The sequence below is a fragment of the Diadema antillarum genome, unplaced genomic scaffold (assembly GCF_040938485.1).
Source record: "Diadema antillarum isolate AM-2024a unplaced genomic scaffold, OU_Dant_1.0 scf00000176, whole genome shotgun sequence".
Classification (NCBI taxonomy): domain Eukaryota; kingdom Metazoa; phylum Echinodermata; class Echinoidea; order Diadematoida; family Diadematidae; genus Diadema; species Diadema antillarum.
Window position 1 is genome coordinate 293781 of NW_027271065.1, and position 13911 is coordinate 307691.

General features: G+C 38.9%; 1 protein-coding gene across 1 annotated transcript; it reads left to right on the plus strand.

Annotated features, from left to right (window-relative positions):
* The first annotated feature begins 324 nt into the window (after positions 1-324).
* Positions 325-12293, plus strand: LOC139722882 (formylglycine-generating enzyme-like). Its single transcript, XM_071634163.1, has 8 exons — positions 325-959; positions 3171-3245; positions 3976-4058; positions 4894-5016; positions 5648-5762; positions 8935-9048; positions 10175-10234; positions 11427-12293. The coding sequence occupies exons 1-8, from the start codon at positions 426-428 to the stop codon at positions 11550-11552; spliced, it is 1230 nt and encodes a 409-aa protein (XP_071490264.1). The 5' UTR covers positions 325-425; the 3' UTR covers positions 11553-12293.
* The last annotated feature ends 1618 nt before the right edge of the window (positions 12294-13911 follow it).

Below are 13911 nucleotides of genomic sequence, written 5' to 3' on the forward strand. Positions count from 1 at the left end.
GTATTTTCAATTGGCATTGTACTCCCATACCCCATGAGGGTCGTTGAGTAATAAATCAAACTTCAAACTTCAAACTGCATGCCTCTTCTCCGAGAAGCTACAACACAGGGTCTATTATGGGACAGTGCTGGAGAGGTACATGTAGTATCTTGGCGCAGACTCCTTTACGACAAACAAGGGTTTGTGCCTGCAAACTACTCAGTATATCGCATGCACACGTACACACACCGCATCCATCCAGTCAACACAGCACACGTACTCGTTCCCAGGTGTACGGAAGTACGCATGACTAGCAGCGTCTACGATGTGAGTTTCGAGCCGAGGAAGGCGGCCAGAGAGAGTGCAAGTTCTGTACCAGTGTGACATATCTGCCTTCTTGACGACACTACCAAGTTAGAGTTTTAAATGCTCAATAAATACCCAACATGAATGTCATTACAGGATCGATATTTTTTATCGTGGTTCTGGTTATCCATGCAAACAGTGCTGAAATGGATAAATCGACAAGCCCGAGCTCAGGGGAAGACCGTATCGACTCTTCAGCAACTGTATACGGCAGCGCTCCCGGCGAAAAAGCTGATGACACTACTGATAGCGAGGAAGGCTGCGGCTGCGGTTCGTCTGCGTTGAACAGGCAGCACGATCACGACAACCAAGCAACTTTGCATCATGATTACGACCACGACGATGACGGTCACGCAGAAAAACCAGCTTCAAAGTATTCTCGAGAGGCAAACCAACCGATTGAGCCACTAGCTTCTGATTCTGTCCCACGGACTAACCAGATGATTTACATTGAAGGCGGGACTTTTCAAATGGGAACGGACGAGGTGAAGATCTATCTAGACGGGGAAGGTCCGGCCAGGCGAGTAACTCTTAGACCGTACTACTTCGATGTATTCGAAGTGAGCAACTCTGAATTCGCGAAATTTGTTAATGCAACTGGCTACGCGACAGAGGTAAGTTTCTCGCCGACCCCCCGCGCGCAGCGCTGATTGCTTGAGTTTTGTAGAACTTAGACATAAACCTTGAAAACTACCAGGGGCCTGTCTTATAAAGACTTGTGATAGAAATCAATCACAAGTTTCATGTGAGCTTCAGTGCAAGTTGCGATTGATTTGGGGACTTGTGATTGATTTGAAGGCTTTATAAGACGGGGCCCAGTAGTTACTAGTAATAGTATTAGTAAGTAAGTAAGTTGTGGACTAAATTTGTAAATTATTTACTGAGTTGGTCACTCTGCGACTAGGCGAGAACATACAAGAAATAGGACTTAGAATCAATCATAGATCTTCATTGATTTGAGTGGGTTCCCTTGACCGACAATTGTCTAATTCCGCGAAAAACTTCTTATTTATAGTAAATGACATTTGTTTGGTCAGTTTTTGCGAAAACTGACCCAGCAGATCCTCGACGTCATTACTATAAATGAGAAGTTTTTCGCGGAATTAGACATATTTGTTGGTCAATGGGTTCCCCATCCAACACTAGATGTCTGACCAGTGTTCTGTATGCTGCGATGGCTGTGAGTTTTGGTGAGTCGAGGTACACAGTTTGTAGATTTTCTTCTCAGGAAGGCCAAGGTGTTGTTAGCCTTTCAGTAACCCCAGTGCGGGGCGCTGTAACCAGTAACACCCTATACGGTACGTGTTCGGGTCGCTGCTGCGGTTAGCCTTTCTGCAAATATTGTCAACGTGCTTCTTCCAAGTCCAGTTCCGATCGGATATTACATATTGTGGTGCTGAGGTACTTTGTGGCTTCCACAGGGGCAGGATTGAGTTTTGAGTTGTTCTTCAGAAAGATCTTTGATAGACTTTGCCCGTAGTGTTGTGTCCCCCAAAGCACCCCTGTGATGAAATCGGCCACAAATCCCTCCACTCTCGGTCTCATGACATGGCCAAAGTACTGCAGCTTCAGTTTGTTGCAGAAATTCATCGGTTTCCTGCTGTGGCCAATCTGTAATATATTTTGCATTCAGTTGTTGGTCTTCTTCTCTATCCAGCTGATTCCCAGCATTCTGTGGTACGACCAGTTTTCAAAATTCTGTATTGTTTCTCCAATTCAGATATTTTTAGTGCTCATGGCTCTTCCCGGTAAGTGGTAGCAGGGCTGCCAACTCTCACGCATTGAGCGTGAGACTCACGCATTTTGGTCCTTTCTCACTCTAAAACTTTATTTCATTTGCATGCATTTCTATTGATCTCACGCATTTTGACTCCTAAATTATAGCATTGGCCCATTGGAGTCTCACTCTCAACCAGTTTCAAGTGTTGGCAGCCCTGTGGTAGTCGGATACACCTGTGACCAGAGAAGATGTATCTTTGTCTGCTGGTGGATACTCCTATATCGTTCCAAAGAAGAACCAGGCTGATAGATGCTGCCTTTGCAACTTAGCATAGCTCTCATCGTTAATTATCACCCCTAAGTAATTGAAAGCACGAGTCCACCTCCTCCACAACATCACTATCAACCACTAGCTTTTCCGGCACATAGCTATCGTCACCCTTGGGGCTCATCTCTCTGGCACCATCATTTTTGTCTTTTGTATGTTGAGAAACTAATTCCCACTTGGTTCTCACTTTGGCTACTTTCACACATCCCTGCAATTGTTCATGGTTCACATCCCAGTGTAGTTCGGAAAGAGCTGCTTCAGGGATTTAATACAATACGTATCTCTTCAAGGTTCAAGGTTGCTATTCCTACATCTATAGTGTGACACGGGTCATAGACTGATAATAATGGGACTGGTGAACCTAGAGTGTAGTGCAGAGTGCAATTTTGTCATTACATTATGAATTTTGAGAAACCAGCAAAAAAAGTGGAAAGAGTTCCTTATCCCCCTCACTAATTTCCCATACCACTCTACACTACCCTACCCATATTAAAATGGGTACATGTAACACGCATACACATTATTTTGACGAGTGTTAGGGTATTGTATACGGTGTGTGTACTCTAACGCAGGTAGGGTAGTGTAGAGTGGTATATCAAAATTAGGAGGCGGGGAATCTAGGGAATTGTTCCCAAGAATTTGTCAGAAGACTTGATGGGTGCATTTTAGTGTTCATGTTAGTCTGCATATAATGACATCGTTCACGCAGCCAAAAGTGGTGTCTTTCCAGGAGATAAATGACTTAATATTGTCTTGAATGATAACATTTTCCTTCCAGGCAGAGACATTTGGAGATTCGTTTGTATTGGAAGCAAGAATAAGTGAAGAAGTGAAAAAAGAAATTGAACAAGCAGTGAGTATTTTGAATCATTAATGAATATTTAGTTAACAATATTCAGAAAGTCATTCAATGCAGATAAAAGATGAAATTATGCGCAGTGCTATGTATGCATACACTTTGTATGTTTGGGTGAGTTTTTTTGTGTGCAATTGATATTTATATTTCTCTAGGCAGTAATCTATGATAATGCTCCTTCTGTACTCTAATACTCACTGTGCTGTTAATGGTAATTTTGTGCTAAATTGAAAATGAGATACCAAGCACTCGAAAACAGGGGAGGAAAGGGAAGAAAAAAATAAGTTTTCTGACTGTTTAGTCCAAGGGTATTTAATTTGGCCACGACACATTCTCATAGATATTTCTTCTGTTACACAGGGATGTCCTAGATCAATGGAGAGGGCTCAGCTCTACAGCTAGAAATAACATAAAATTAGCACAATGATTGTAGCAATGATGATGATCAAGGCTTTATTTTTTTCTTGATTAATGGTGTTCTGGCAGCAGAGCTTCGAAAGGTAATGTGAGGACTTCTTATGCATAATGGTCTGAGAGAACTGCTTATTTTTCTCTCGCTGACCTGAAGCTCATGTGTGAACAATTCACAAGTGACTGGTTTGTGGTCTCAGAAAGCTAACCCAGGAGGGTACTTTTCATTTGTAGTTGGGGTCAGTGTCCATGCACAGCACATTCCTGCACTTTACTTGATTGGATTGCCCTAAACAGGACATTTATATCACAACAGGTTGCAGCAGCCCCATGGTGGCTTCCAGTCAAAGGTGCAGACTGGAGACATCCTGAGGGACCAGATTCTGAAATTCTTTCCAGGTAGGGGAAAAACTGGAGCTATATTCCCAAAATCTCTCTTTTCTTTTTTTCCCCCAACAATTTTCCCCTTGTGGACCTTCAGAGTGTCCCAACAACTAGTGCCATTCAGGGGGGTGGATCCATGAATTCTGTAATGGGGGTCACAGGGCAAGGGAGTGCTGGGACCAAAGACTGGTCAAGAAATGTTTTCTGAAAAAAGGTGAAATTTAAAAATGTTATGTCTTCCTTATTTTCATCCAATTTCTCTCATTTTTTTATCAGTCTGTAGGGAATATTTTTCTCTTTCTTTAGAAGTTTGCTTATTTTTTATGGTTGTTATGTCAATCAATAAATTAAAGCACTAAAAATGCCACATTTGCAGAATTTATTGCAATTTCATATGGCAGAGCTGTGTAAACTCAAACTGCTCAATGTCTGTGTGTCATCAAACAAGCTGAAAGTCATATGTCTGTGGCTTGGGATGTGAAAAATAATATCTTCATTTGATTTTTCATGCTGCTCTTTGGGAATTTTGATAGTGAATGACACAGTGACTCACTGCCAATCTCAGCGCTTCACAGGATGCATAGTGTAATGATACTGTAACTTGATGTATCTGAATTAAATCTGAATATATGATATTTGTGCTTATCTATATTTATCTATATATCATACCTGAATATATCACATTTATCTATTTCTTCTTCTTCTTCTTCTTCTTCTTCTTCTTCTTCTTCTTCTTTTTGGAGGGTGGGGGGAGGGGAGAGGTGGACCTGTTTGAAGTGTATAATTCTGTTGTTGTTAGAAGTTCAGCTGAAGTATCTAAACGATACCAAATATTGCTCATGTTCCCCAGAATGGATCATCCTGTTGTGCATGTGTCCTGGAATGATGCCACAGCTTATTGCCAGTGGGCTGGAAAGAGACTACCAACTGAAGCCGAGTGGGAGAATGCTGCCAGGGGTGGATTGAAAAACAGGTAATTATGAAGTATAACACCCTCTTGAAAGTCAAATACAATGTACTTCTGAATAAGTGGACTTAATTATACATTCAGATGTACACTTTCACAATTATGCAAGAGAAGGCTGCAAATATTTTTTCAATCTATTCTTGGTTGAAAAAATTGTCACAACCAGTTGGGTATTGTTCGATCAGTCATTCCAATTTGTACACATTTATGAATCTGATTGCCATTTGCTGCGTTAAACTTTTTGGGAGTGCATTTGCAAGAATTAACTTTTAGAGAATAATCATCTTGACACTGTCGGCTCTGGAATGCATACACTGTATTCCATGTTAGATAGAAGTGGAAATCATAATAAAATAAGATGAAAAATGTCAAACTAATATAATGGAATTCAGGAGCAACAGGCAGATACATGTATTTGTTTATCAGCATCATGGTATAACCTCTTTCCAGCTGTTCGTTTGAGTATAAGACAATTCACATTCTCTATATACATGGAATCAGAGACTCTGAATTCTTCATCTGTTGCTGAATTACTCTGCTGTTAACCCCTCTGGACCAGAACTCAAAGTGCAGTTGACTTTTAAAACAAGTCTGTTGCCTGAGGGGCTCACAGAGTTAACTTCCATGTCCATCTCAGGCTCTTTCCATGGGGCAACAAGTTGATGCCAAACGACAAGCACAGAGTCAACATCTGGCAAGGGGAATTCCCTACAGTCAACACAGCAGAGGATGGCTTTGCAGGCACTGCTCCTGTTAGTATGATTCTTTTCATTTTTTCCTTTTTTTTCTGATTTGATTTCAATATGAATTACACAAGTGAATATTCTATAAAAGTCACATTTTGTGAAATAATATCAAACCCCTCAGGCCTCAGAAAAGTTATGCAATTCCAGCTTAATATATTAAATTTCTCTTATATACATAATTTCATTTAAATGTGATATCAGATTAAAGAAAGCCTGATAAATTTTCTTTACAATGACAACTCACTTGTATACATAATGCATTCCTGGAATGCACAGTACTACTGAGTGTGAGGAAAGATAAAATATGAGATGCTGCAAAATGAAGCAAATATGTTTTGTCAAAGAGTATAATCCCCATTATTTTGTTTTGTATTTACAGGAAAGGCGTGTGCTAGAAGAGAATGCATTGTGAGAATATCATTAGATTCCAGGCTTTGTATCTGAATTAAAAACTGCTGTAGTATCTATGGACTGAAATTAATCATAAACTTCGTAGGTTGCGCAAACAATCGTCTAATGTTTTTGTTTTTTAAAGTGCTCACATTTCAGCATTGCTTATTCCAGGGGCTTCTTTTCATCAAAACAGGACATCATCAATAGCAGAATTGTTGTGACTCAGCTGTTATGCACATTCAAGGAACACCCAGTCATAGCAAATGAGGTGTCTATGATGTCTTATTTAATGAAGATGATGTGGGTATAAGAGAAATATGATGAATAAAACTGTTATTGCAGAACTTATTTTGAGGGATATATTTTTTTTTCTTTCAAAATGAGCCAAAATCATATTTAGTATTTACCAGATTGCACAATTTAGACCTTAAAGATGTTCAGGTCCTTACTGTGGAGGGGTTACTCCTACTTCCCTGCTTGGTTGCTTTGTTCCCTCTGGCAGTACACATGATTACATAATCTCACACTTAGTTTCTCTCTGAGCTAGGCATATCTACCATAGCTAGTCTGCATTTGTTCAGAGAACTCATACAGCTACACCATCTTAACTCTTTATGTGCCACGTTCGCACGTCCGACTCAGTCGACGGCGTGCCAACTTCGCATATTCTGCTCAACAAACAAAGCCGCCAAAACCGATCGATAAATCGCTAATCACTGCTAATCCTGCGGCACAATGAAAGCGTTTCTCGTGCTTTTGTTCCTCTCATATACGGCTTGCATTCTATGTGGTGATTGACTATCAAGTGGTGTTCCCAACTAGATTTGCTCATATAATCTAAGTTTCTGTTACGGTTTTATGTCCAAAAGTCATGTCTTTACAGTAATGGAGCAACTAGTGATTCAAAAGAAAAATTGAAAATAGATTCGTCATACAATTTATATCGAAACAAAGCTTGGCATTCCTCTTTAACTTTGCCTACCATTATGTCCATCTTAACAGAAATTTGTAGAAGTTATACAAATTGGAAAAACAGAATTCTTTCTCAAAGAATGACTACCTTCGTGTCTCAGAATAACGTGGCACTCAGGGGGTTTCCACCATGGCACATAAAGAGTTAAAAGCTCTGCATCTTACTTGTAAGTAGTCTAGCAGATATTTTTCTCAACTTTGAATGCATTACACCTCCACAAAAATAATCGTGTGCCTATGAAATATGAGTAATGTAAATATTGGTGTACATGCAAAATATGACATAGACAGGCGTTTGCAGTCATATGTATGTTATATATCTTTGAATTGAATTTAATTGAAATTTTGTTCATCAATATCCATCACAACCTGGAGGCTGAATACCAGACATTGTTAACAAAGGACCATGAATACATTAAAAATACACTCAAGATACAGCATAGCAATGAAAAAAATATGCATAGAACAACAACAACAACAACAACAAAGATAATAATCTTATTCATCCTAACCATTGCACAATGAGATCAACCTATAATACAAAACAAAAACAAATATTACAAATCATTTACATTGTATTACATATGGCTGAATTTTATTGAAGTTCACATGTACATGTGAAAGAAACATATGGTATGTTTGATGCCCTCATAAAATGTGCATTCATTTCTGCAAAATATATTTGCATCTCATGCAATTTGTCACTCAATTCTGTGATGAAGTGGTTTGTAATTCATGGAATACCCCCTGAGAAAAGAAAAAGAAAATCTGTAAAAGGTGTAATTTATACGTTGTAAGTGAAACCAAGATCAATATGTAGATAACTTGTGCTGGTTGGTGTTAGTGGCAGACTGGTCTGATGGACAAACATCTTTGTAAGGATAGAGACAGAGAGACGAAAGAGGAGAGGGGAGGGGAGGAGATAGAGAGAGAGATAGAGAGAGAGAAAGCAAGGAAACAAGAAAGAATGTAATGGATACAAAGATAGAGGCAAGTAGCATTGCATGTGGTGATTACACAGACAAATAATAGTATTAACCCGTTGAGGACGAGTCCCGAGTATACTCAGGCAAATATCTATGGGAAATGTGTGTTGTAGCAAATTCAGTCAGTCCTCAACGGGTTAACCAGGTGTACAAAGGAAATCTTCCTTCCATTTAAATGATAAAAGCAGAGTGGAGAGAGGGAAAGTATGGGGGGAAGTAATGGGATGGGATTATAGGAATTGCCACTCTTATATTAAAATGTATTGAATCTCGAAGGAAATATTTAATGGATTTTGTTATTTCAACTTTTTCATTGAATAATCCTTAAAAAAAAAAAAAAAATGTGAGGGGAAAGAGAACGCTTCACAATGTGACAGATCAGATGACCTATAGGGCCCACGGGGGCTGCAGAACATTTCCCCCCTTGTAAAACAGTGTGTGTGTGTGTGTGTGTGTATGTGTGTGTGTGTGTGTTCGGGGTCAAATAGGAAGAATCTCTGGGAGGGTTTAATTCTTAATTTTAATTTTTTTTTTTTCAGCAGAGGAAAATTTCCAGTGACTAGTTGTAGATTGAGTAGCTAATTATGATAGTTTTGTGTTTATGAGTTTTTTTGTGTTTTGTTGTTGTCGTTGTTGTTGTTGTTGTTAATGTTACCCAATTTCTGATTATTTGTCCTTGAAGCTCATTATACACTTGTAAGTACTACCAGTAATCACCTGCCAAGCTGCCAGTGTATTGTCTGTGGACAAACCTGCCTCGGTACCAGATTTTCATTTCCTTTTCATTCAATGTGTTTTAATTTGTGTTTATGGTTGTGTACATACAGGTTACTTCCTTTGAGCCAAATGGCTTCGGTCTGTACAACACAGTGGGGAATGCCTGGGAGTGGGTTGCAGACTGGTGGAACACTGTGCACAGTCAGGAACCCTTAGATAATCCTGTAAGTCTAGTTACCTCCGCCAAGGGAGGAGGTTATGTTTTCGTTACCGATGGTCTGTTAGTTAGTTTGTCCGTGTGCGAAATAACTCAAAAAGGAGTTAATGGATTTGGATGAAACTTGCAGGAAAGGTTTAGAATGACACAAGTAACAGATGATTAAGTTTTGGTAGTGATCCAAGAATTTTGGGAGAATTTATGAAGGATTTTTGATATTTTGGCAGGTAAGGTCAATGAACTTTGGAGTTCAAGCTGCGCATTTTTGAGGTTTTAAATGCGCACTAAAATGCGTGCTCTAGTTTCTGCTAGCGCGAAGCTCGCCGCGCAGCTGAGGGTTTATGACGTAACAAAGGTTTTTATATTGGGAAATCGAGCGATTTTTCAGCATGTATACCTATGGGTAGAAATCACTGATCTCTATGGAAGAGCCCAAAGAGCTTTTTCCCTAGTGGTGGACAGGAGAAAAATCTCTTTGGGAAGAGCAAGATCGTCAGTGGAAAGTAGCTGCCTGGCGGAGGTCTGCGCTCCCAGAGTGTTTTTGTAGTTAATGTTATTCTATGAAGTTGAGGTTAAAGGCAAACATAGTTCTCATTCACCTGCAGAAACTGTTAGAATTTTTGTCTGGAAAGGAGACATAATCATAAGGAATGTGTGAAATGATGCTATGATAATATTATTTCAGTTGGGTAACAGTGAACATTTTTAATAAATGTCTTACCCAAACAGGTACAGTTGTATGCTGGATGTATTTCATTCTCAGAGCATGTCCGATCATAGTTGCTACATGTACATGATGTTTTATATTTGTTTACAGTATATCAGACCATCCCATAGCAGTATCCATAGCACGAGAGTTGAGAGCAATCACAGCTTGTTACTACTGCTAGGACATGATTCGATTATCGCGTACTAGTAATTTTCCACATACCCACCGCTAAACTGGGGCCAGGGATGGTGGGGGGGGGGGGGGGATTAATGAAAGCCATGTACTGTGTACTCCAATCAAAATTATATTACACTTATGATCTCGAAACCCTCCAGAACATTATATTTTTGTATTTATGTCATACACCCTCCCTTTTTTTTATGCAGCATTTTAGCAGCATTTTTGCCCATTTTCATTGCTCCAGGTTGGCCCAGAGACTGGAAAGGATAAAGTGAAGAAAGGAGGCTCATACATGTGTCACAAGGTATGTTTCACTGATCAACAGATTGATCAACAGACTGAAATTTCCTCCTCGAGTAACTCAGTATGATATATGGGATATAAACAAAGGAATATGAAAGGAGGGTGACCTGCAAAATTGCTTGTTATAGGAATCTTACAATATATAGATGATGACTGGCGGGGGAGGGAACATACCAAATGTTTTTCCCCAAAGGGTTTGAAATGCAATTGAGGGACTTATAGCCTCCTGAAATAGCATTTCAAACCCTGAGGGTGGAACGTTTGGTACATGTTCCCGACAACAAAAGTCATCATCTGTTATGTTATATGGGTTTAATAGTCAAATCTACTTTTTCACATTGTATGGAATAGACAAATCTATCCTATCGATTGCGTGAAAAATATGATCGTTCAATCGTTTGGTATCGTTTGTCATTTGTTACGCGAAAATGTTCGCCCATGGGAGAACATGAGAAAATGTTCTCCCATGGGCGAACATAACCAATGTTCCTCCATCACATGACTGTGTTTAGCCAATCACTAACCCGTATTTGCCTAACACATTTAATATTAATATAGTGTCCTCACTGTAACAAGGCTCACCTTTAAGAGTACTATCCTGCAGAAATATAACAGTACTCAGCAGTCATGTGTGCACAGAATAAACAGAATTATTCATCCATCTAAGATGTGCATAGCTTGGCAAATGGTATGTTTTGCTTTATTTCTTGATCAGCACTGTTGTAAGTACTGTAACCCATTGAAGATGGACTGATTTTGCTACAAGCATTTCCTACAGACACTTGCCCAAGTATATTTGGGACTTGTCCCAAACACAATAATGTTATTCCATTGTCAACAATTTTGTATATCTATGTAATGCATACTGGAGTAGTTAAATTCTCGTATAGATTTCATGGCAGTTGTGAAGTACAGTGATTCATATGCATGGAATGTCAAATTCAATTATCTTAACCTTTTCTTTATGTGTGAATTGGATGAAGGCATATACATAGTTAAAGCAATTACGCAGCGCAAAATATAAGAACATGTGAATATGTTTTGAAACCTCTCAGCATGAACTTTGCAGTGCACTGTACTTGATGTCTGCACCTAGACATGCCGCTGTTCATACTGTGACAAGTAATTCCACTGTCTCTTCTGCCTTTAACACATCCCCCGCCCCTGCCCCCACTCCACCCCCATCCCCACAGTCCTACTGCTACAGATACCGCTGTGAGGCAAGGAGTCAGAACAGCCCAGATAGCTCTGCCTGCAATCTGGGCTTTCGATGTGCTGCATCCTCCCTCCCTGAAGGCATTCCATGTCTCAACTGCTGATTGGTGACCAGCTGATGATCATGAAGACATCCATTACATCCACTAGCATTAATACCAAGAAGCCTGGCCATTCCCCCATCCTCTCCCACTAAGAAACATGTATAAGAAATGCAAAATTCAATCTTCCAGGAGGATTAAGATAAAATAAAAATCCAGTGGGATAATCCTGACAGCACTGACTGATTTGAAATCATACTCTATTGCATTGTTTTAACTAGCAGTGATGTCATTGTTGCTGTTATAAATGCTACTTTTCCATCTATAGGCCTATGCTGTAATTTTTTATTATTATCTTTCTTTTTTTTTTAGTATATGCTGTCCAATTGTAAAGGTAAGGAGAACATGAGCATTTTGAAATGTAAATGTCTCAATTCACTTTTTTAATACTTTACTTTTGTTTTGTAGATAACTATAGCCCACCTGTTGTACTTGGGTTCAAAAATTGATTGTGAGCTGGCTATCAAAATTGCAGCAAATAAAGTAGCTATTTAAATCTAGGAGTTTATACTATGTGAAGCAGTACTCTTCTCAATCATAGATATCTTGAGGCAGTTTGCCACTAATGCGCATCAGGCCAAAGTTGACTTGAATGTACACATATAGAAGAGAAGATATGAAAGAAGAAAGTGCTACTATCCAGGACACTGCAATCCCTCAATCAAATACCTGTTGAATAGTAGAACTTGAAAATGAAGACTGCTAGCAAAACTGCTAGCTTTGTATCATCTTCTGACAACTCAAGATAATGAAAGAGAAATAAGATAATAAAAAAATGTTTTTTTTTTTTGTGGACAATACAATAAGTACAGAACACCTAAGACCACATTAAGGAGTATGACATTTGAAAAAAGGAATTGAATGTGAATAATCTTGCTTTTACCATAAAATCACCCATATTTTATTTGCAAAACAAAACTAAGCTTAATGAGTTGGATGTCGGTGACAGATTTAATGAGGTATTTTTTAGTCATATTTTTGTGGATGGTATATGTTCATTTTCTCATTTGGTAAGGTATTTGGTAAGGAATCCTGGAATGGTTTTGCATATGGGGAGAGCTATATGTGACCGTGCACCACAAAACGAACATAAAGTCGCACACACTGATTTTGCGTGAGGACTAAAAATAAGTGAAATGGGTCAACCTAGCCTATCTTGACTTTTTCATATTTTCTGAAAGAGCAGGTCTTCTTTTACATTATGCTTAATTTTGGTATCATGAAAAGGGCGGGAAAGTGTGTTTTTTAGCAGTTTATCTCGAATATTTTTGGTGGAATAGTGTGATTAGGTGTGTCTATAGAGACCCCTTTTCATTTCTGAAAAACCTTGTACACGCTCTTCACTTTCAACTCTAATAACTTTTGAAAGGATAGTGCTACTGCTTTGAAAGTTTGCTTTAACTCATTATGTGCCACGTTCGCACGTCCGGCTCAGTTGTCGGCGTGCCAACTTCGCATATTCTGCTCAACAAACAAAGCTGACAAAACCGATCGATAAATCGCTAATCCCGCGGTACAATCAAAGCGTTTATCGCGCTTTTGTTCCTCTCACATACGGATTGCATTCTATTGGGTGATTGACTATCAAGTGGTGTTCCCAACTAGATTTGCGTGTACATTCTAAGTTTCTGTCACTATTTTATGTGCAAAAGTCATGCCTTTACAGTAATGTAGCAACTGGTAATGCAAAAGAAATATTGAAATAGAATTGTTATACATTGTAATGGAAGCAAAGTTTGGCATTCCTCTTTAACTTTGCTCACTATAATGTCCAGCTTAATAGAAATTTGTAGAAGTTATGCAAATTGGAAAAACAGAATTCTTTCTCAAAGCATGACTATACTTTCCTGTCTCAGAATAACGTGGCACACAGGGGGTTTTCACCATGGCACATAAAGAGTTAATTATGGACAGAATGTGTTAATGAGGCATGCTTAATTTCAGTTTAATCTGATAATTCCTTCATTGTTGTTACTTTGGTGGTTTACTTCCTGTTTTTTGTCCCATTCATCACACAGCCAGCACGGTTTGGTAAAGATTAAGCGCTTGAATAGACACTGTACTTCAGAGCCTCTTTTCTCAGTTCACACTTTTCCTGAGTTTGTGCTTTCTTTCCAATATTTAGATAAGTTAGGAGAGTCCATTTGATTTGAGTTATACATCATTTTAAAGCTTAAGGTCTGCCCTTTCAGAATATGGTCTTAACTAAAAATTCATGTCCGGTGACTTTTTGTTTGTTTTGTGGTGCATGGTCACATATATTAGTAGAAATATTTGCTTCTGATAAATATAATAGATTCTATGTTTGCACCACCTTGATATTTGTATGTGGTGAAGGGTACCATTGTTTGTTGTTTTTTCT